Here is a 24256-nt window from a genome sequence, read left to right on the forward strand (position 1 = left end):
CGAACACATTCTAATTATTTTCTTAATCCAAATTAAAAATTAAAAATGAACACTTTTAAAGGAGTAAAATTTTATAGTTTTTAATTACTATACTAGATGTGGTAAATCATTGACTCGTATGATTTAGCTTTAATTTTTTTAAATCAAATTAAAGATAAGTAAACTCGAACCCACGACCTTTTAGGTGAGTATGGAAAGATCACTATGCCATTTGAGTTATAATTAATTGGCGACTCATATACTTTAATTAAAAAGTAAAAAAATACCATTTAATGAAAGATTCAATAATATGTAGAAAACCAAAATTATGCTAATTTTCAATATTGTATATTTATTTTCAATATTCATAATACATTACCCCATCACTCAAGCAATGAATTTGAAGACATGTGAAGTTTGTCCATAAAATTCTCTAGCAAAGTAACATTTCCAGTGTGTAAAATATTTATGAATTTATCGACAAGAAGAAAGACACGGGTGGCATTCAAAAATTGACACAAATTTATAGATGATGATTATGATTCATTGATTTATGAATGAGATGAACAATTTTTTCCCTTTCTCCTTTTAACATGAATGAGAATATTTTATTCTTAGCCACTATTGTAATGTGGTTGTATCATTTTTCAGAATTATTTTAGTCAAGATGTAAATGTACCATACTTCTAACTTCTAAGTATGGCCAAACACGCTCCATATATATAATATCAATCATATTTATGAATGTCTTCAATATGTGGAGTACATTATAATTTTATTTTCCTCAACAGACCCATATATATAATTAGCACTAATAAAAGTATATAATTAAGTAATTTAGTGTAATGATTATGAAATGACTCGTGAATTGATCTCTGGGTTCGTTTATTATCTGGAAACAAGTGAAAGTTGATGAGTTACATTATTTTTTTAAAAGTGACCATTTACGTCAAAATATTTTTATACAAACATGATAACTAAATTTTAAAATATATTATATTAAACAATTTAATTAAACATAATAATATATATCTAACGATTCTTAATTATTATTTTCACGCAAGAAATTATTTTGGTTTGTATGTGCTACTCATAAGGGATCATGATGGTGCATATTGGTTTTATGCATGGAATGTCTTTGTGCTATATATGATATGATGATGCTAATAAGCTTACGATACCTTGACCATCATATCCCCCTCTCTTTGATTTTTGTCTAACTTTGTGTGGAAAGAAACAAGAACCTTCATTTCAAAAAGTATTTATCTATACTTATATGTGTTAATCATTATATTAGAAAAAAGAGAAAAAGAAAAAGAAGAATGACTACCTTTCTCTTTAATATTTTATCATGAATATTGCAGTTCTAACTTTGTGAATGAGAATTAATAAAGACAACCCTTTTGAACAAAACTAGAATATTCTGATATTACTTGCTATTTGCTAAATGGAACTTTGAGGTAGCATTTGTTTTGAGGTATTGAGACAGAGACTGAAAAATTAAAACTCAGTATTATGTTTGTCAGTTTAAAAATTGGTACTAAAATTTCTGTTTTTATATTTAAAATTTTATTATTTCAATACTTTCAAAAAGTAGGGATATATGAGACTGAAATTTTTAAAGATGGAGACTGAAACTTTAATAACATTTTATATCTAAAATACTTTTATTTTAATTAATTAATTTCATTTTTACTATTTATGCAAATTAAATTAGAGTTTCATTTTTGTTTTAATTTTTGTCTCCTATTTTATACCAAATAGAATATTAAAATTTATTTTAATTTCTGTCTCTTAACCTCTGTCTCTCCGTCTCAATCTTTCTGTTTCTATCTCTTCACCAAACACTACCTAAGAGAGGTTAACCGCAAAATCAAATGATGAAATATGCTATCTTTGTATATTATATAATAAAATAAAATAAAAGGCGTGCTCATTTTTTCTTTCTCCTATCTTTGAGATTCCATTCCATGTCCATGTGATTAAAGTGCATTATTTATAGACTTTTATTTAACCGTAAGCTCTAAGACGTGATGAGCACGCAGCCATGTGAGGATAAATAACCATCACATATATGATAATATCTCAGAAGTTCACAATAATCAAGTTAAAAGTGATGAAAAGAAAAAGGGTAAACACATAAACTTTTAAAAAGGAATTATTGAGATACCCCCTTTTTTTCCTTTTTTTCCTTAAAGATACAATTCATTATATTTTTATAATAAGTTTTAGAATATACCAAAGGTTTTCTTTTCAGTCTCTCTTCTTTTGTGGCAGTCCTTTCTCTACTTCCCTGATACCAAAATTATTTAGAAGCAATGAAACTAATTAATTATCTTATAAAATTTGAGAGCAATTAAGCCATCATCATATGTTGAAATTATTATTTGGTAGAAGCAAATGAGAAGTCAACAAAACAATTATTTGCAATTATTAGGGAGTTTTGTTTGGTTGAAGTAGTACCACATTTTATCAATGTATTCATAAACAATATTAATTAATTCAACAAATTAAATAATTAGTCTGGTTACTTAATAATGCGGACAAATAATGTTAGACATTGATCACAATGATGGCTACCTTGAAGGTAAGAAATGTCATAGACTCACACAGAAAACATGGTGGTGGAGCATTAAATAGTACTAACATCAAGGAAGTAAATTAAATGCACCTTTTAAAAAAAAAAAAATTGACAATGAAGTGAACTTTATTCATAGTTGAATTTCTCTCTTGGGGCCACACACTTTAAAGGGTCTGAAACTACTAAAAATATTCTTCTTCACTTATAAACGTGTAAATGTAATTTATAAAATTTTAGAAAAAAATGGTTGCGGGGTTACAAGGATTTGTTGTTCATTGTGTTAGCATATGAAACAGAAATTGATCCTTTTTAATTATTATTATTATTATTATTAGAAAATTTATCTATTTAACCTTATTTCTTTGCACTTAACACACATATGACCAAGTTAATTTTTCTTATTAAGAGGAGCTTGTGAACTTTTGCCTCCTTGTCCTTTCTTTTGTGCAGAAAGCAAGAAAGCCAAAAATCCGAAACCTTTTTGCTTTTGCTTTTAACTGCTTCCCCAGTAACAATAGTAATTCATCATAGACAATATTAACTGAAGTTGAAGCCTTTTCATTTTTATCTGTACCCTAAGTTCTTATTTATATTCATTTTATTCAAATTTTCATAGTGAATAGTGATTGATGAAGAAACAAAATTGATGGCTGAATATGACAATTGTCGAACAGAATCATTGCTTAGTTTTCCTTGTCTTCTTTAACAACCAAAGAATCTCAATGGTCGATAAAAATAGCTACAATTAACATGAATAATTGAAACTTCAGATGACTATGAAATTAAGTAACTTGCAGTACCGGTTGTGGATTCAATCAGTGTGTGGAAAAAAATACCTGTCCAATATATTATGTTGAAACCGTGTAACATCCAAAGTTTAATGTCCCCTCTTCTTTTCCATAATATCATTGGAGTCTACTGTTATACATTGACTTTAAGTCAAAAACACTTTGAGAGGAATCTACTGACTTTTTATACCAAATTGGAAGATAGAAAACAAAAACATTATAAAGATAGTTCCAATTCCAAAAGTATTTACTTACACTTTCTTAGTAATTATACATATTAGAAAATAAAATCTTTTAAAATACCACTATCTTTCATAAAACGAAGCAAGTGTCACTTAAATAAATAGAGAAGAGCTAATGATTTTTGCCAAATTTCAGAGAAAATCAATATAAATTGCCATTTGAAAAAAATTAAAGTAATTTCAGAGGCAGGAAGGGATGAAATACAATGCTGGTCCTTTAATTTGGAAGTTAAAAAATTTCCATGCTGCCTTAGAAAAGTCCAAGAGACAGTGGTCATGGTCAGTCTTGGCTGGCTCTTTGAATATTATATTAATTAGCAACTTTACAACTTACAAATAAGTCTGGTCAACTCTATGATTTTTGTCTATAACATATTTTCATGAAAGACTCAATAAAACTATAGAGTTGTGCAGGGTAAGCACTATAAAATGTAAACTGTAAACACTGAAACTTTGTATGATGGACTTGGACTTGTTATGATATATATATATTTTTTCTTTGTAGGTATCATTACCTATTTTTGTTTGGACATAAACTTTCTGTGAGTGATGCACCTACTAAAGTATATGCATGCCAAATGAGAGTGGCAGCCCAAAATACAAAACTAAGTGACAAAAATGACAGCATCTAGTACACGTTATTCTGATTTACTATCAATATAACAACAGAAGATAGGCCTGACCAAAAACAATGAAAAACAACAGAAGATAGTCAAGATAGGTGTATTTGTATATTGCAAAGATGTTCTTAGTATTGAGTCACTGCATTCCTATATTATCATTGGCATACAAATACATTCTAATATATTTATAAATATGCAAAAGACATATGAATGGCTAGGAGAAGAATCGTTACCAATTACCATCATCTTCATCTATGAGTTTAACACCATTGTTTTTAAGGGCATTAACAATAGTCCAAACCTTGATTTGGCTCTTAAATCCCTTCTTCTCTATTTCCTTGGTTACGTTGAGATGAATTCCTCTTCCTTGTCCATCCTTAACTCTCTCAACTTTGAGCCGCATGGTCAATACCTCCCCAACAACAGCAGCTGCTTTTGCATTGCATGACCGGCCGCATTCAAGCGACTGTTTAATGTAGTGTTCCACAGTGGAGGAGGTTGCTACAATATGACCATGGTTTCTATCCACCACGTTTGCCCTAATGTGTTTTAACGATATGAATATCCTCAGGCCTCAGCAAATACTGCTTTGAAACAGTCATTCTTCAATTATCAAATGGCAGATAGTAAATTAAGCACACAAATTAGTTTAAATAAAAACTAAAGGGAGGACTGAAAGCAATGCTACACATAATGAAAGGAGAAACTAATGTCTTGATTGCAAACATGAAGGATACACCACCAAGTCTGAAATTTTACATAAAAGCAAACATTTATGCATAACAAAATGAAATGTCTCAAGATGCATCACAACATTGAGACACCAAAATTTAAAACCATGAAGAGCAGTTCAATGAGCGTGACATAACAGAGTAAATATATCAAACTATGGAAATCTCAAATATGAATATAACATGTCACCTAGCTTATGAACATTGCCCAAAGAGGTAAACAAGTAATCAACCTTTAATCAACTTATTCAATTACGTTGAAAAAACCACAAAACTAGAAATCAAAGAGATCAAGGAATGATGAGAGTAAGGAACCATTATTTTAAGCAGCAACCATGAGCTCACTAAAACAATAATCCACACAATAAACTCATTTGCGAAGTACATGTAGTTCAGGCATTTTATCAAACATATCATGAGCAAGTAAAAAAAATGAAACTCTTACCCTAGCACTTGAAAAACTACCAAAAGTCCAAAACTGAATAACGAATTCTCGAGAATCTAATGGCTCAAAACTAAAAAGCTGGAGATTAACAATGGACCAAAATTGGGCTTGTTCTGGGGCTTAGGCCCAATTTTCTATTATTGTCAATGGTCCTATCTAGAAGTGAAACCCAATGAAAAAGGTTTTTTAAACTCTACTAGCTTCTCCGTGCCTAAAAAAATCAGAGCTGAAGAGTGGTGTAGAAAGGTGCCACCTCAAAAAGGTTTTGTTGACTTTCACTTTTTTCTCTCACCTGTCAGAGTCCTACACGCAAATCTCAAAGCCCAACCTCACTATATAAATACTCCGAAAAACTTAAACAGAAGAAACCTCAAGAACCCTAAATCCCGCATCTACGCGCTCATTCATTATTCATTTCGATTTCCATCTCTATCTAGATCTAAATTTTCCATCGAGCTTCAGGTTCGTATTTCCGCGATCTAATCTTTTTCTGAGGAATTGAAGATCGGAAGTTTTTTTTTTTTAAATTTATGAATTAAATTTTTTGTGTGATATGCAGGAATTGGAGATTGAAGATGGTGTCGGACGCAAGCAAGAAGAAGGCTGCGCAGAAGAAGATCGCCGCCGCAGCTAAGAGAGGCGGCAAGGCTGCTGCTGCCGCGGTTGCTTCCAAGGTGGCGGCGGTTGACGCTCATAAGGCGGCTGTTAAGGTGGCGAATGAGATCGCCGACCTTCGTATATCGGATCGTACTTGTACTGGTGTCCTCTGCTCCCATCCTCTGTCCAGGGATATTCGGGTAAGTAACAAACACTAACCAACTTTTCAACCATCAATTTTATTTATTTTTCATATAAAATAATAATTGGAATTTCATGTTTCCTGGAATACGCTTAAAGGAATATTCTGTTTAATAATTAAGCTGTATGCATGTGTCTTGCAGTGTTATTTTATTGTTAATTAATTGATAAAATACGCTTTGGAAGTTTTGAACTATATGGTGATAAGATTCTATCGAGTTTGCATTCTTATAATGTCATGCCTTTTGTATTTTGTGTCTTTTTTTTTTGTTTTGATTAAAAGGAAATAGTTAACATAAAATGTGAAATTACAAGAAGTGTGGGATAAAAGGAGATTGAAAGAGGTAGATTACCCTGATTTTGTTATTGAAATGTATCCGTGGGCCGTGCATCCTTTAGTTTGTCACTTACACTGTATATATAATTCTTTTATCTTTGATAGAAATTGAAAATAGGACAGAAAACATTTGTTATCGTTTCTCTGAGCTATTAAAAAAGGACCCAGCAACCATTTCGTATGCTGCTTGTTCTAATATTTATTGTTAAAGAATATGTTACATTGAGCTTCTGCTACATGTGTTTCGAAATTTACTTTTAGCAACTGAATGTTGTTTTCAAAAAGTATGATATTTTAACTAGTGTTTTCTATATATTAAAAAAGAAGCACTACCAAATCAGTTAGCTAAACGATGATTTTTTTTTCTCGACCTTCTAAGAGAATTTTGGCCTGGGTTATTCAGTTGAAACTATTGGCTTACTTGTGTATGCATATTGGCCATTTCTTTCGTTTAAAAGGGGAATAGGGAATACATGTCAATAAACCTCATTAATTAATGATGCAGATTTTCTTGAGCAAAATATACCCAAAAAGAAAAAAGTTATAAAGTTTGGTAATGCTTAACTTCTCTAAAACTTGGTAGATATTCCCGGTTTAGTGTGTCTTACTTCTAGCTTATTGTTGCTAGCGTGGGTGCATGTATTTGAGCGCCTAGCCGAGCAGCTGGGTCTGTAGCATGGGCATTCTACCATGTTGGCAGGGTCAATAGCTTGGTTCTCCTTTCTGAATGTAACCAATTACTCACCTATTACAAATTCTTTGGAGGTAGGTAAAATTGTAATATTGTGCAGTAAAAGGACGTTTCTGCATTATTAAATATTAATTAGAACTAGTTGTTAATAAGCCGGAATCATGAGCAGTATACTAATGCATTTCTTTGTGTTTTTATTACAGATAGAATCTCTATCGGTTACATTCCATGGACATGACCTAATAGTTGATTCTGAATTGGAGTTAAACTATGGAAGGTTTGTTGCCTGCCTTCACCTGATAGGCTTAGATATTTTACTGTCTGTGTAACTGGATTCTTACTGATAGTTGCGAGTACTCTAAATTTCTTTCAGACGCTATGGTTTACTTGGATTAAATGGATGTGGAAAATCTACTTTGCTTACGGCAATAGGTTGCCGTGAACTTCCGATTCCTGAGCACATGGATATCTATCACCTTAGCAGGGAAATTGAAGCCACATATATGTCTGCATTGGAGGCAGTCATAAACTGTGACGAGGAAAGATTGAAGTTGGAAAAAGAAGCGGAAGCTTTGGCTGCTCAGGTTTGTTTAAAGTAGTAAGGCAGCTGACTAGTACCCCATTTGTTATGTTATTTGGATGCGTTGCTAACTTTCTCCAAGTGACTTTAATTTCAGGACGATGGTGGTGGTGAAACTCTTGAACGGATTTATGAACGATTAGAGGCCCTAGATGCAGCAACTGCAGAAAAGCGTGCTGCTGAAATTTTACATGGTCTCGGTTTCAACAAGGAGATGCAAGCAAAGAAGACACGTGATTTTTCTGGTGGCTGGAGAATGAGAATTGCACTAGCTCGAGCTCTATTTATGAACCCAACCATTCTTCTACTTGATGAACCAACCAATCACCTTGGTATCCTCCCTCTCCTGCAATAATTCCCCATTTGTCTTGAATGGAGAAAATTTTGTCAGATCGTCTTGTGTTATGCACTAAAATGGTCATGATAATCATCTTTCTTGCATTATGTAGGTTCACATTGAAGTTTCTCTTGATGCTTTATGTGTATGTTTTAGTTGTTGCTTTTAAAAGGCATATGATCATTAATATATCATTTGCATGTTTCATTATCTAATTCATATTCCTTATGGATTGTCTTGTTATATATGGTCACCTTATGGAAGATTTCTCCACCATCTGCTCATATCTATTGCGTAACTTAATCAAATTAAAATTAGGCTTAGACACATCTAGTAGCACAGCTGGTAGAATATTATTTGAAGGTAGCTAGGTCAAATACTTGCTAATTGTCATACATCAAGTTCACTTTTGCATATCATTGTTTTGATTGGCTCGTATAAATTATTTATCTTTTGTGTGTGCAGATTTGGAAGCTTGTGTATGGCTTGAGGAGAGCTTGAAGAAGTTTGACCGTATACTGGTTGTGATTTCACACTCTCAGGACTTCCTTAATGGTGTCTGCACAAATATTATCCACATGCAAAACAAAAAACTAAAGCTTTACACCGGTAACTATGACCAGTATGTTCAGACTCGTTCTGAGTTGGAAGAGAACCAGATGAAGCAGTACAAATGGGAGCAAGAGCAGATTGCCTCAATGAAGGAATATATTGCTCGATTCGGCCACGGTTCGGCAAAACTAGCTCGCCAAGCACAAAGTAAAGAGAAAACACTGGCTAAAATGGAACGGGGTGGACTTACTGAGAGAGTGGTTAAAGACAAAGTCTTGGTGTTCCATTTTACTGATGTGGGAAAACTTCCCCCTCCTGTTCTTCAGTTTGTTGAGGTGACGTTTGGTTATACCCCTGATAATCTCATTTACAAGAATATCGACTTTGGCGTTGATTGTGACTCTAGGGTAGCCCTGGTTGGACCCAACGGTGCCGGAAAGAGTACACTACTGAAACTCATGACGGGTGACTTAATTCCCAATGATGGCATGGTCCGGCGTCACAACCATCTTCGAATTGCTCAATTTCACCAGCACTTGGCTGATAAGCTGGACATGGAGATGTCTGCACTCCAGTTTATGATGAAAGAGTACCCTGGAAATGAGGAAGAGAAGATGAGAGCAGCTATTGGGAAGTTTGGGCTGTCAGGTAAAGCTCAGATAATGCCTATGAAGAACTTGTCTGATGGGCAGAGGAGCCGTGTGATATTTGCATGGCTAGCCTGGAAGCAGCCTCATTTGCTACTCCTGGATGAGCCAACTAATCATTTGGATATCGAGACAATTGACTCATTGGCCGAGGCATTGAACGAATGGGATGGCGGCATGGTGCTCGTTAGCCATGACTTCAGGCTCATAAACCAGGTGGCCCATGAGATATGGGTGTGTGCAAATCAAACTATCACCAGATGGGATGGTGATATCATGGACTTCAAGATGCATCTCAAATCACAGGCAGGCTTATCTGACTGAAGTTGATAGGTGCTGGGGCATGTGCTATTGGCTCGGATTTGGTGCTGCCATTTGAGTTGCGGAGTTACTCAAGGCTGATGAATGATGATGAAGTTCAATGACAGATTCGGTGCATAAAACCTTGCAATATTTTTTTGTTGCCAAGATGTCTCTTCACCCCCTTAAAATGGCGCTAATATATAGGATACTGTTCTCTTAATATGATTTAATTGCTTGGCTTTTTGCCAGCATGATAAGATGGTATGGTATCTTAAGTATTAGATATGATCCCCATCTGAATCACGCATGCGCTTGTTCTATATATGATATATGTTAAGATATTATATGTTGTACCGAGATATTATGGTATTTTCTAATAATAACTGTTAGTCTTCTTCGTCCCATCCTTCTTATTGCTGGTTTTGTTTTTAAGGATACAAATGAGTATATTCCTAGGCATTCCCAACTTTTGCGGACTTTATTGAAGAATTTCAGGATACATTACCTCTATACATGCACATTGAATTTCAGGATCATAATGTGACAGCAATTTCAATAACCTATCACCAAACAAGTTTTCAACATCTGAACGAATGCTAGACCAATAATTTAACGTTAATTGCAAAGACTTCTCATGTTTGATCAACGCTTTATAATGAGATATAGTATTTGAACGCACATCATCTTATTAAAATGAATAATAACACACACATCAAAAGTTGAAACTTAAAAGTGCTAACATATTTAAGTCTCAAACCTGATATTGGACAAGGATATAGGCCTTTTCATTCTAGATCAAATCCTCTCTGGCACTGCATATTAGAGAAATACAATTTTAATAGGTGCTAAAACAGAAGCAAAATAGGACATATATATATACTAGGAAAATTTCTCTCCAATTTTCTATATCCATTAGAAAACAAAGCCTATTAAGAAATCAAGATTTATTTTTCATCTTCCTCTTTCTCCACTTGATGATGAGCCAGTAAGGTCTCAATGTCACTAGGGTTGCAAGGAATGGTAATTGCACCAAGCTGATCAAAACCATACTCTTCAGCTGCTCTCTCCAACAAACTCAAGAATGTAGGGTTTCTCAAACACCTCAATGGCACCAAGAACCTCTTTGGTCCTTCAACAGTAGCAATCACAGCGAAATGGCCTTCTTTCACATATGATGAGCTTGGTTTATTATTTTTACCTACTAGTAATAACACAACTTTATGAAGCTTTTCCAACAGAATCTTGAATTTCAAAATGCCACCACTTAAACCCTTCTTTTTATTGCTGCTGCTGCTTCTATTTCTTGCTGTCACCTCAGCCATAATCATGATCATGTAATATGATATTTATATATTTGTGCTGTAGTGCACTATATTATATTCCCCTCTAATTGAAATTGTATCTCTATCTATGTATGTATGTGTTATTTTTGTGAACTTTATAAGATATATATAATGTGTGGTGTGAAGAGCCAATAAAAAAAGACATAGCAACAGAAGATAATATTGTTTGGACAATATTGAGTATAATGCACAGAGCAGACACGAAAAACATGCTACAATTAGAAAGTTAGCAGCAACACATGTAATTGAATCAGAATATGGTGCAATGTATCCATGTCTTTCATTTTATCATGTTAAGAGCCTCTTGTCTTATCTTCCTTGACATGTCATTTCAGTTGTTGCCTATGAAATTATTCACATAAGATTATAATTAATGAGAAAAGCACACCTTCCATGCCACCTTACATTGAATAATAAACATGTTTAATGTTAGTTTGATTAATTGGGTTGATGGGATAGTCCATCAGATGATTAGTCTTAATATGGTCTAATTGGATATAGCTAATTGTAGGCAGAATAATGTACCTTTAGGCTCATTATTACCAAAGTCTTTGATGGGAGCTTTGGTAACACAATAAGTATAACTTAGATGTTAGATTTTCTCTTTAACTCTTCTATAATTATTTACCAAAATTAAAGAGATATTATCAATGGTTATGTTATTCAGTTTTCTATGACTTACCACCATGAATAACTTCTTAAAGAAAAATTATTTGCAGAGAGAAATTAAGATAATACACAAATAATTGATGTTTTAATATCATATATTAAGAGAACTATCAACAATATGGCGGATGAAAATCTTTTTTATATGAGAGAAACTCATATACAGTTATCTTCAGTGAAGTTGTTAGTTGAGAACCATTAATTGATTTAACATGTATGACTAAATTGTTATTTAACGTCTGTCAACTATCAACTTCACATGAAAATAATTTTTACCGTCATATATATTGTCTCTCTCAAATATTTATTTTAAATTAAATAATGCTCATATAAACTTGTCTATGAGAGTATTTCTTTTGCGATGATATATATAATTGTGAATGAATGATATATATTACGTACGTATGGAAATAGTAGGCACATCAGCACATGTGTATCATTAGGCAAATAGTAGCTAACCCTTCAACTCCAACCACTAAATTCTTATCATGTAGGGTGTTTGTTAATTTAGGGCAACAACCAAGTCAAGATGGTCTTGTTATTTCAGTTTATGCAGGCTTTGTATTGGTAAAATCTCCTCAAAACTAATAATGCTAGCTTACTATAGCTTTTGCCTTTTTGCATCAAGTACATTGAACTTTAGACAAAATCCACGCATTTATTTGCAGTTTGTATTTTCCTTTAAATGTAAATTAGATAAAGGTTGTTATAAGACATTTACACTCTATGGAATTTGAAAAGTGGGTAGTGATGATCAATATCTATATATGTATGTGATTGCTTAATCATCGAAATATAATGCATCTAATTATGAAACAATGAAATAGTCCAAATTTGATAGAACCCCGCCCATACATGAATGACTCTTAAATTGAATAATGTTTCATTGAATGGAATGCCGAATGCACATAGTTGCGTGCGGCAGAATGCGAAAGATATTTACTATTTATACCAACTTGAGTTGACAATGCTATCTTATGCCTCATTCATGTATTACTATTTTTAGAAAGGCTGAAAGTAACATAATTGCAATTGTGCTTTGCATACGCTTCAAAATGAAGATCATATATTCATATTACACTTCTAGAAAAAAAAAATCATATTATAAATAGGGTTAGGGATAAAAAAAATATGAGGATATATGATAGCAATTTTCAATTTTATTATCCATATTCTCAACAAGTACACACACTCTCCCTCTCGCCATGCCTGTGAGAAAATTGAAAGAATGAAAATGAAAGCTCATTTGATATTCAACTGTTTTCCACACTCTTCATCGTGGCTATCAAAAATGAAAAATTGTGACTCCTATAAATAGCATGCTACCATGTAGGGCATCACCCCTTTTATAAACACTATTCCCATGACTCTCATTTCTGTGGAGAGATACAACAATCCTATGTTGGTTATGTATACCATCCCTAACTCTCAAAAAATTATTGTCACTGCTGTCAGCATTTGGTTAACAGTTATCTACAAAAAGAATATGCGAAAGCAAGCATATGCTGAAAAATCATCAAGACTTCTGCTGAATAGTGAATACCGCTCATACAAGATAAACTTGTATTTTTTGGAAGGAAGAAGCTGGAGCATCTACAAGCATAGAAGGCTATAGAAAAATAGTGGTATGAATGCATTGTCAAGTTGTGCTGTGTATGCCTCCAACAAACCACTAACAGTCACAGATAGAAGCAGCGAGAACCAATGCTGCAAAATGGTCAGTAACAAATCGTCAAAGAGAAAGCCAGAAATCCACAGAATATATATATATATATAGCTTTGCTCATTTTTTTTCTTAAAGTAAATGGAAAATTCTTGTTTTTATCTCAATGGAAAGCGGTCAGAGAGAAAGAGAGAGAATAATACCTGGGTGAAAATGTATCCACTTGATGCTAACAACAGAAGGAGTAACCAGCAAGAAGCTAGAACAGACGTGATACCAGCTGTAGTACCTTCAATTGTTTTCTCTGACAAGTAGGAAAAGCAGCTATTCACATCAAATCATGTAAAACAAGCAGAAGTTAAAGATCATTAAGAAAAAAAAAAGAATACTTACTGCCAGTTTTACTCCATCTTAGAACACCATACTTGTGCCCAATTAATGATGCCTGTACAAAATAGCCAAAATTAACAGCAACTGAACAACATCTTTTTGCATTTATGGAATAATAATAATAATAATAATAATAATAATAAACCCAATTTATTTATCCTTCATAAAGCACAATCAATAACCATGTAGGCCAAATATCATATATTTCAGAAACGAAAATATTACCATTGTATCTCCAATTCCTAGACTCAATATTCCCGCAAAAGGAGTAAGGGGTCGATCATTGTAACCAGAAGACAACCAAATAGGAAGTGCACATCCCAGTAAAAGTGAGAAGTGGCTGAGAAAAGAAATTTCATCATGAAAGGGAACCAGATGGAACTAATGTTCATCACAAATATATGCTCTTAAATTTGATTTAAACAAGAAAGAAAGTGTAAAGTACCTGACAATTAGAAAATCAGAATCCCGGTGATCAGTGAAGGCATTCATAAACTGATGGATTGGTTGTCCCAAAGGCCAGATTCTCCATATCTGGGTCAAACAATATCAATGTCAAGCAACCAATGAGAAACAAAAGTTGTAAAACCAATCAGCTTGCTTTGAATTGCTTTAGAAAACTAGATCATATTTGTTGGTGGTGATTTTCAATGTAACACTTCAGGTAAATGAAAGAGCAAAAAGAAAAAAACTTGTGAAAATCAAAGCGATTCAAAATTCCAAAATCCAATATGAACAATTATCCAAATTGCCCCTTACATTCTTTCCGGGTTGACAGTTAACAATATATGGATAATGGATTATTGCAGATGTGCCTTACAGGACCTACAGCCTGCCCAACTCAACCCTTAGCCACATAAAGATACACCCAAAATGGGTGGTTGATTTCAATTTCATCACATTAGTGCAAATCTATGCTACTTTGGGTTTAGAACCAGATTTCTATGGACACTTTATAAGAAACTATGATCAAAGAAACATGCCAATTCAAAGTATTAAGTAATAAGTGCTAAGTATGCATCTAGGGTACTTACTCGAATAATTTCTAATGTCAAGAAAACTGCCAGAGCTGCACCAAAGCCCAGATCAAGAAACTCTGGCTGAAAGCAATGAAATAGTGAGAAGTATATATTTTGTTGGAATATATATTACTGCCTAACCTAGTAATGGTCACACAGTGTGGGTGTAAGAAGAATATATTATTAGAATAAATTTGGCATTGCCACTCCTTCACTCAAAGTAGAAAATAATGCAGTAGACTTTTGTAAACAATAAATTATGTCCCAAATCACCTGTAAGATAAGAGCAGGTACAAACATCAAGACAGCCAATAGATGGTAGTATTTCCGCAGAAGAATTCTCTCAACCCTACTGTTCTTGGAGATGTCATAGACATATAACACAGAAAGACATATTACACAAACCCAATAGATACACAATGATAGTCTTTTGAATGAATCTGATAAAACAAACGATAGTACCCTGCAAATAAATGTTCAAAAAAGATAGTTTATTGATCATACAAAACAGAGAATAGTAATGATATAATGATGCAGTGGTATATACAATGGCAACTAACAAAAGAAATCATATTGAATACGATATCATACCAGAGAATAGGATGCAGATGAAATTCATGCACAAACTGCATCCATAGTGGTACAATGCCAACCATGACCAATACAAAGAGAGAAATGAAAATAACTGATCTCCGAATCTCACTGTATCTTCTTGACTCAGCAGAAGCTGTATTTGTGGACCATTCCCATACACGAAGAAGATATTTGAAAGGTATTGGATATAGCAGAAGGCCAAGCAGCAGTCCCTGTCAGAACAGTAAACTAACTTACTGATCCAGCTTACATTAACAAGTTACACGAGTTAGCTCATACCTGAATTATAATGCCTATCTCACTTCGACTAGTTTCAAACTCTGCAGTGACCAAATCTGATGACATCAATAGTCCACATAGCTGTTCAAAATGTAATCACCAACTAAATCCATATCCATCTTATATTACTAAAAACAAGATAAGAACGTAAAGAAACACTAACCCTCATAACAGTAAGCAACAGCATGTCACCAAAATAGAGAACAATACCAGCTGTCACCAAAAGTGCTTCCCCTGGAAAAAAGAGGGGAAACTTTAATGATAAACAAGCAGTCCAAAAAGTAAATAAATAAAAAATTTCCAGATTTCAGATAAGGTTGTGAAATGAACTGTTATTGACCAAAGGAAAAAGTCAAAGTTGCAACGATCCTGTATGATTCAATGGTGTTTCATTTTGATAGCTATAAAAGGTCTAGATGTATCAGAGTTCGTTAGACAGACAATGTACTCGTGTTCAAAGTAAAGTGACCACTTCAACACTAAAATGAAAATCCCATGCAGCTAGAAGAGCAGATGGCTAAGACCAACAGCATAAATTTCACTTTGCAATACATACCAATCGAAGCACAAGATGGAAAAGTTCCAAGAAAATGCTGAATTAGCATCACTGCTGCCAATCCATGACCAAGGACCCATGACAGCTTGAATGTAAGTTGCAAACCTGCATAGAAGACAATTTTCCTTAACTGAATTGAAACAGAAAAAATCACAATGTTTCTCTTCTTTATATACGGCTCAATTCAACAAGAATGAAGAAGCTCAAGTCCGAGCAGTTACTCATGAAATATGAAAAATAGAAGCGGGCATACACAACTCACCACTTTGGGAGGAGGTAGAAGCAAGTGCCAGAAAGCACAGCGAAGCTTGCAAGAATAAGAAGCACAAGCCAAACCCTAAACCCCAATCCTTACGCGAAAGAGGAGTGCGGTGTAACAGAAACAAACTGAGGAACACGAGCACCACGAAGCTGGTGGCAGATGTTGCCCAGTATTGCAATGTTATATAGTGAATCTCTACATACATGCAAAAATAAATAAAAATTCACCAAATGACAAATCAAAACAAAACAATCATCATCATCATCATCATACTAAAACGCACAGAATTGAAATTGCAAAAATATAGAACCTTGAAAACTAACTTGTGCCAATGAGAATCCTCTTGATAATTGCGTCAACTTGGAGAGTAGAAGAGCAGGGAGAGTCACGGTGCCGAGGAGGATTCCGGAAGAAGCACCGCGTCTGAAACGAATTCACGAGAATTCGGTGGAATCAGAAAAAAAAAACAACGGAGAATCGCGAGAATTTGGATGAAATCTAGAAATTGAATAAAAACAGGTAGGTACCTGGTGCGGAAGAGGGAAGAAGAAGAAGCGGCAGCGTCGTAGCTGATCTCAACGAAGGAGGCTGCGAGGGCAAGGAGAGAAAGAGGGACGCCATGGGAGAGTAAGAGAGAGAAAGGGAGAGAGAAGAGTATATGAGCGATGAAGAATAGCACAACGGCTCTCTCGCCATTAAGAAACGACGACGACGACGTCGTCGTTGACATGGACAAAAAAATTTCAGAAATGGAATCCAAATCAGAAGCTGAAGTTGGAGTTGCAGCTCGTAGCTCGCAGTGATGATATTAATGAAGGTTTTTTAATTTGTAATATAGATAGAAATATGTCATTAAGATGAAAGGAATACGAATTTAGATATGAAGTATAGTTTCGTTTGATTAATATTTGGTTAATGTTTGGTGGGAAATCAGAACTCAGAAGCGCGTAGTTCGTTAGGAGGGTCCACTACTGTGGGCGGGTAGAAACTAGAGACCACATTACACGTCATAAATCCTACGTGTTCTCATCTCATAGGTGCTCCCACGGTTCCACGAAGACCTGGACGGGCTCATTAAGTTGTCAGCCCGAACAATTGGCCCATTATTTAAAAGGCCTGATCCAACAAAAACGTAGGAAGAGAAAATCTCCAGACCCAAAAAAAATTCCAACTAACCAACTTAGTTATTAGCCTGCAGTTTAAATCATGGTCATCTTCAATATAAGGAAAATTATAGCACATTTTGACGGTCCCACTGTGGAGAAGATTAAAAGGACCCAGTTAGCATAATTAATAGAGAAGACAAGCTTATTCGGCCGCACATATTGAATGGAAAGTATGGGAAACGATTACATATACTACATTAGTAAAGCAGGATTTCTAGAGCAAATACTACATTAGTAAAGCAGGATTACATATACTACATTAGTAAAGCAAGAAATCAAATAATTCATCAGAAAACAGAATTAAACTCAAACATGGTCATACTCAAGGCTAGATTACTAGAGCATGAGCATGCAGAGACAGCTGCTGAGAAATTAAATGCAACAACACATACTACAAGAAGAGGAGAAAGAAAAATTACCTGGCATCCACCACCCAAGGATTGGATAAAATGCAACAATGATGCTACATTTCAGAGAGAGACAGCAACCGGAGCCATATCAGCAGTGTTCAGAGACCATGCAGGGAAATCATCCAGGAGGAATCACAACTCTACAGGACATAATTTCATAGACATAGGAGGGATACAATTTGAAAATCATAGAGCTGTTCGGATTATTCAAATATTGGAAGCCGAAGCAATACCATGGATCTAATTTGAGGCGCGGGGCTTCGAGATTTTGCAAGAGCTCCTCGTTGCTTCTAGCATCTCGCAGGGGTACAGAAGAAGGGCATCAATCAGCTTCAAAATCCAATGAATCCCCATAGTTGGTGCTGCATCATTGGAGGGGAAAAAGATACGAAGATGTTTGTGCGCTTCAAAATAGATCGAATGAATTAGGATTTTTAGGTTGGGTTGGGGTTGGGTTGTGTTGTTCTTTTGAGTAACTTGGGGCTTAATGGCCCACATCCAAAAAAAATCATGGTCATCTCTACTTCCTTGCTAAATTCAACCTAATATCTTACACACAAAATAAAAAAATAAAAATCAACCTAATATCAACTATTAATCTAAATAATAATTTACATATAAAGAATAATCAAAACTTGAAGTCCTTAATTAGTATTATTTGCGTAGTAGTAGGGAAGATATATAGTGGTGGCGGGAACAACAATAATAGCTTTATGTGTAGACAAATCAATGCGTTACATCATTCTCATACGACAAATAAAAATGAGAAAAAGAAATTATGAAAGGCCAAAACTATATTATTACGAAAAGATCAGATATATATATATATATCGATATCATGCACAACACTCGACGAACAGTTACGTTGAATAGTGTATATATATATATATATATATATATATATATATATATATATATATATATATATATATATATATATATAACCTTCTTCTGTTTGATTTGCTGAGAAATTTTTTTTTTTTGGTGATTAAATTGTTATTTCTTGGTCTTTTCTACCTTGACTTTTCAAAATGAACATGTATATCTGCTATCTGATTTAAGAAAGGAACCTGCAGCCAGCATAAATATTTGTATTTCACCGACTATATATTATAAATCTAGCCTAACAAGTCACCAAAAAAAAAAAAGAAAATGACAATCCATACAATTTTGTCCTAGCAGAATCATATTCATTGAGATTTAATGATGCAAATTTTGTTGTAAAATTATCACAATTCTTGATGATTAAGAAATTAAATACTTTTATAAAATTCAAAAATTAATAATTTATTTCATAATTACTTTTCCTTAATTAAAATGAACTAAGTTTAAGTGGTTTTTAACCTTGATATAGAAAATATTTAAAATAAAATGTAGAACAAACCAAGTGTAGAAATGTTATTTATTGTAATAATAAGTTTCCATCATTATTTGTCTTAATAATAAAAAAATAACACTGTTTATATTGGGTCCCTATAAAAATTTAATAATTGGATACCTTTAATTATATATGTCTAAGAATTAATGACATGGCTTATTAATTCAAACTTCCAATATTTTAAAATTATTTTAACTATATTTAAATTTTAATTAAAAAAAATTGTCATTACGTTATCAGTGATACTACATGACAAAATCATTTTAGTAAATGAATTCAACAAAGTCAATACAATAACTTAATTAAATTTATTTTAAAAAATAACTTATTTACCTAATTTTTTTATATATTAATAGAAAAAAATAATATAACATATATATATATTTTTTACTTTTGGGTGTCTCATATTAGAAAGGATAACATTACATTAAACAATACATATCTGATCCCAAATAAACTTAAAAGTGACATCTTATGTCAAATCCTACTATTGCAATAAATATTAAATATTTTAAGTTACTAGTGATCATCATCACTTTATTTAGGGTCATAAGTTTCTCATCTGTTCTTCTTCATTTCACGCTAATGAATCAGCGAAGATTATGTCCTTAATTAAAATCCCTTCAAAATTTGGAAAGTGATCAACAAGAAAAGCATACCAGAAAACACAAAAGCAAGTCTTCCATGGCAGCAAGAGAGAAGAAAGGCCCTCATGCCATACTCATAGCTTATCCACTTCAAGGCCACCTCATCCCTTCAGTGCACCTCGCCATCAACCTCGCATCACGAGGCTTCACCATCACCTTTGTCAACACCTACTCCATCCACCACCAAACCACCAAAGCCATCAACGGCAACTGCAGCGGCGAAGATATCTTCGCCGCGGCACGTGAGTCCGGCCTCGACATACGGTACGATACCGTGTCGGATGGCCTCCCCGTGGAGCTGGACAGGTCACTCAACCACGACGAGTTTATGTCGGGATTGGTAGACCTGATGCCAGCCCACGTGGAGAAACTGGTGGCGAAGATCATGCAAAAATCTTCGCCACCTGTTACATGCTTAGTGGTGGACACTTTCTTTGTATGGGGATCACCCATAGCCAAGAAGTTCGGCTTGCTTTGCGTTTCGTTTTGGACAGAGCCTGCTTTGGTTTATACGCTTTATTACCACATGGATCTTCTTAAGAAAAATGGTCATTTCGCTTGCCAAGGTAATTATTATTATGTTTTTTTTTCTTAATTTACCTCCGGAAATTGTTCAGTTACAATTTACAAGTCTTTCCCACTTTATATTTTGAATATATAGATAGATAATACAAAGTTTCAATTGTAAATATAAAAAATATAACCTCAAGATATATATATATATATCGGATAACAAAAATGGTTGATAACAAACAAAATTTAGCTAAAATTATAATAATTAATAAATATTAAATAAGATAAATTTTGATTATTTTTTTTATTTTTTAATATTATAAATCGTATAAATATATTATATAAAAGTTAAAAATATTATTTATATATTAAAATTAATTACTAATATATTTATATATAATATATATATAATTTAATTTAATTTTATATATATTTTATACTTATGATTAATTTTAGTAACTAATTTTAATAATTTATTTAACGAAATGTTAGTGGAGAGACAATTTTTTTTATCAATATTGGCAAATATTTTAGCCTAATACCTTACTTAATTATATTCTATTAAAATTTAAGATTTAAAATAATTTAATATTTAAATTTTATTATTACAATTTATGATTTATCCAACACCGTATTCTTTACCTATTACGGATGAAAATATATTTATTGGTTAAGTAATAATTTAAAATGATTAATTTTATTAGTTACGTAGTGTTATTCTATAAAAATATTTGGTATTTTGTAAATTTATTTTATTATATTACTATAATAATTTATAATGATAATGTAATGACTATTTTTAGTATATACGAAGAATGTTATTTAACTACTTGTTTCAGTTGTTTGATATTAAACTTTGGAAAAATAACATTTTTAATTATATAATGAGTTGATATACTTGATACAAACATATATATCTTAGACTACTATATATGAATTTAAAAATAACACCGAGAGAATTCCTAAAAAAAAAAGGAAAGCAACCGTCGTAGTGGACGAAGGTGTTTGATTTTATCACTTGTCAGTTGTCACTTCCATTTTTATTGTCTCTATTATTATCTTCAGCTGCTCTTTAATTATTTTCTATATTTTGTCTATTTGCTTGCAAGTTCCACCTATTGAGCTTCTGCATGTATAAGGTTTAGTTGTTTATGCACACTACACATCATGAAAAAACGACACGTAGATTTTTTTTTTCTTCTCGCTCTCTCATGTCAAAAGCATCTGGAATAATTCAGAATATTCATTATTCAATAATAGTGAGACCATAACATAAAGTACCTACTATATACATGTTAATTGATTATTAGTTTGTTAAGCTTAGTCATAACATCATATAAGGTCATCATAATTTTTAATTATCTTTTCCTTTAATTATTTTTTATTTTTCTTGTCCAGATATTAGAAAAGACCCAATTGACTATATACCTGGCTTGAAAACAATTGATCCAAAGGATCTCACATCATATCTTCAAGACTCTGATACATCATCAGTGGTGCATAAATTAATCTTCGCAGCATTTAATAATGCTAAAGGTGCAGATTTTGTGCTATGCAACACGGTGCAAGAGCTAGAGCCACAAGTCATAGAAGCCCTACAATCTTATAAACCGTTCTATGCAATTGGACCCATTTTCCCACTTGGGTTCACCAATGCCACCGTGCCAACTAGCCTATGGTCCGAGTCAGATTGTACCCAATGGCTCAATTCCAAGCCTCATGGTTCGGTTTTGTATGCATCTTTTGGTAGCTATGCCCACATCACAAAAAGTGAGCTTTGGAAAATTGCAAATGGGCTTTTGATTAGTAAAGTGAATTTTGTTTGGGTGCTCCGGCCCGATGTTGTGAGTTCGAATGATGTCGACCCGCTACCCGTTGGATTTAAGGCGGCGGTTTGTGACCGTGGGATGATCATACCTTGGTGTAGTCAACGGCAAGTGTTGACTCACCCGGCAATTAGAGGTTTCTTAACTCATTGTGGTTGGAATTCTATATTAGAAGCTATTTGGTGTGAGCTTCCACTATTATGTTTTCCTTTGTTGACGGACCAATTTACCAATCGGAAATTAGTTGTGGATATTTGGAAGATAGGGATTAATTTGATTGATCGGACGGTGATCACGGAGGAGGAGGTATCTAAAAATGTGAACCGTTTGATGGATAATAAATTAGGGAGTGAATTGAAGGATGCAATAAGAGGAATGAAGAAGAAGCTAGAAGATGCATTGAGTCCCAATGGATCCTCTGAGAAAAATTTGGAAGCCTTCGTCAATGAATTCAAGCCCAAAGCACAAACTCAATGTCTTTGAATCATCACTACTTGTCACATAAAGAAAAATAAAGTGCCACTATAGTCTAGTAGTACTTTAATTTATAGATATGTGGAATGTATGTGTATTTCATATATATATCAAAGATTTTGATCATGTTATAGAGAACTCATGCATATGCCTTCGAAATACATGGAGTAAAAGTAAAACCACTGCATAACGAAGAGACCAAATATAAAAATAAATACAATAGTTACATTAAAATATAAGATTATTATTATTATTGATGGTTCTAGTTGAACTTGAGAAGGGGAGGGGTGAATTAAGTTAGTTTAAAACTTTAATGCTTCAAATTTTATTTTTGCCGTAGCACGATTTGTATGAGATTATTTGAAATTGTCTCATACGTACGTAGAACAGTAAAGAGTAGGGAAGAGAAAATAAAGACCAACATGTATCCTAGTTCGGATTTTTTGTACAATGAATCATACGTCCAGTCTCCACCACAAAATATGGTAGAATTTTCACTAATCATTCACAGATTACATACACCAATACTATTGAATTACTCTCTAATTCAACTAGTATCTACCTCCTAAGCTTTCATCACCAAAGCTTAGCTTCCTATAGTGCTAACCCAATTAGGAAGGAGAATCCAAACAGATTCAGACTCAGCAAGTGCTCACCCAACTTGGCAAAGGGGAACTATCCTAGTTCAACTACTCAATACATCAGAAATTAGTGGCTATTCTGCATCACTCATGCCTTTTCTCTCTTGGCTTTTCAACCTCTCAATATTTGCCTTTTTCAAAACAGAAAATGACACAAGACAGCCATAACACAAAAATCAGAAATTAAGCTCGAGTAGAAGAAAAAGATTCCAGCTCTATGTTAGAGATGGTGCTCTGGGTGTGTGCTCTCTTTTTCTTACTTTCAAATGATGGAATGAGACTTGTTATATAACTTCATCTTGCCTTCATTTTTGCATCTTCCATTTTCTTGTACCAGCTGCTCGTTGGAGCTATCCCTGCTGACTAATTGTCCTTCTTCACCATGCTCCACTACCTCTGCTGGTAGATGAGGAGCTCGACCACTATCTCTGCTGTCCTTTGCTTGGCCTTCTTCCTTGACATGCTCTTCTTTTTCTTCCTGCTCCATTTTCTTTGCTGTTCAAGGAGTTGCACCACTACCTCTGCTCCTTTGCAAGTTTGTGTATTGTTCTCACATTTCTAAAATTTGTTTTACTGTTGTCTTTGGAGTGGTGGGTGTAGCAGCTGTCCTTCTTTGCTTTTACAGAGTCATCACACCTGTCCTTACTTTTGTCCAATTGCCCTCATCTAACATGAAGCAAAACATATAAACATTTACTTGCTGAACGGTGCTATAAGGATCATTGGATTTTTTTACATGGCTGAAGCACTAGCTAGTCTTGAATTGAAGCAATGTGAACTTGGACATTTGAACCT

General features: G+C 33.6%; 4 protein-coding genes and 1 long non-coding RNA gene across 8 annotated transcripts; 2 read left to right on the plus strand and 3 right to left on the minus strand.

The window, feature by feature from the left end:
• Positions 1-1857: 1857 nt before the first annotated feature.
• On the minus strand, positions 1858-5532 carry LOC112785583 (uncharacterized). Its single transcript, XR_003194233.3, has 3 exons — positions 5390-5532; positions 3397-4797; positions 1858-2272 (listed from the first exon to the last, which is right to left on the minus strand). It is a non-coding gene; the product is annotated as an uncharacterized lncRNA (long non-coding RNA).
• A 101-nt stretch (positions 5533-5633) lies between these two features.
• Positions 5634-10036, plus strand: LOC112785537 (ABC transporter F family member 1). Of its 2 annotated transcripts, XM_072225367.1 has the most exons (7): positions 5660-5851; positions 5949-6186; positions 7153-7289; positions 7419-7492; positions 7589-7799; positions 7893-8127; positions 8598-10036. In XM_072225367.1, the coding sequence occupies exons 3-7, from the start codon at positions 7215-7217 to the stop codon at positions 9653-9655; spliced, it is 1653 nt and encodes a 550-aa protein (XP_072081468.1). In that variant the 5' UTR covers positions 5660-5851; positions 5949-6186; positions 7153-7214; the 3' UTR covers positions 9656-10036. The 2 variants fall into 2 exon arrangements, with proteins under 2 accessions (XP_025684786.1, XP_072081468.1); XM_025829001.3 differs by lacking the exon at positions 7153-7289 and having other exon boundaries at positions 5634-5851.
• Positions 10037-10578: 542 nt separating this feature from the next.
• On the minus strand, positions 10579-10956 carry LOC140183927 (auxin-induced protein X10A-like). The gene has a single exon (XM_072233764.1). The coding sequence runs from the start codon at positions 10954-10956 to the stop codon at positions 10579-10581; it is 378 nt and encodes a 125-aa protein (XP_072089865.1).
• A 1827-nt stretch (positions 10957-12783) lies between these two features.
• LOC112785548 (dolichol kinase EVAN) lies at positions 12784-18628 on the minus strand. Of its 3 annotated transcripts, none has more exons than XM_025829012.3 (16): positions 18216-18628; positions 17992-18122; positions 16934-17661; positions 16717-16829; positions 16407-16601; positions 16145-16249; positions 15752-15822; positions 15589-15669; positions 15307-15521; positions 14989-15178; positions 14731-14796; positions 14142-14230; positions 13922-14036; positions 13700-13751; positions 13510-13610; positions 12784-13350 (listed from the first exon to the last, which is right to left on the minus strand). In XM_025829012.3, the coding sequence occupies exons 3-16, from the start codon at positions 17134-17136 to the stop codon at positions 13237-13239; spliced, it is 1710 nt and encodes a 569-aa protein (XP_025684797.1). In that variant the 5' UTR covers positions 17137-17661; positions 17992-18122; positions 18216-18628; the 3' UTR covers positions 12784-13236. The 3 variants fall into 3 exon arrangements, with proteins under 3 accessions (XP_025684797.1, XP_072081474.1, XP_072081473.1); XM_072225373.1 differs by having other exon boundaries at positions 17992-18035; positions 18216-18359; XM_072225372.1 differs by having other exon boundaries at positions 17992-18423.
• A 1256-nt stretch (positions 18629-19884) lies between these two features.
• On the plus strand, positions 19885-22958 carry LOC112785574 (UDP-glycosyltransferase 86A1). Its single transcript, XM_025829035.2, has 2 exons — positions 19885-20573; positions 21919-22958. The coding sequence occupies exons 1-2, from the start codon at positions 20045-20047 to the stop codon at positions 22827-22829; spliced, it is 1440 nt and encodes a 479-aa protein (XP_025684820.1). The 5' UTR covers positions 19885-20044; the 3' UTR covers positions 22830-22958.
• The last annotated feature ends 1298 nt before the right edge of the window (positions 22959-24256 follow it).

The sequence above is a fragment of the Arachis hypogaea genome, chromosome 3 (genome assembly GCF_003086295.3).
Source record: "Arachis hypogaea cultivar Tifrunner chromosome 3, arahy.Tifrunner.gnm2.J5K5, whole genome shotgun sequence".
NCBI classification, from domain to species: Eukaryota; Viridiplantae; Streptophyta; class Magnoliopsida; order Fabales; family Fabaceae; genus Arachis; species Arachis hypogaea.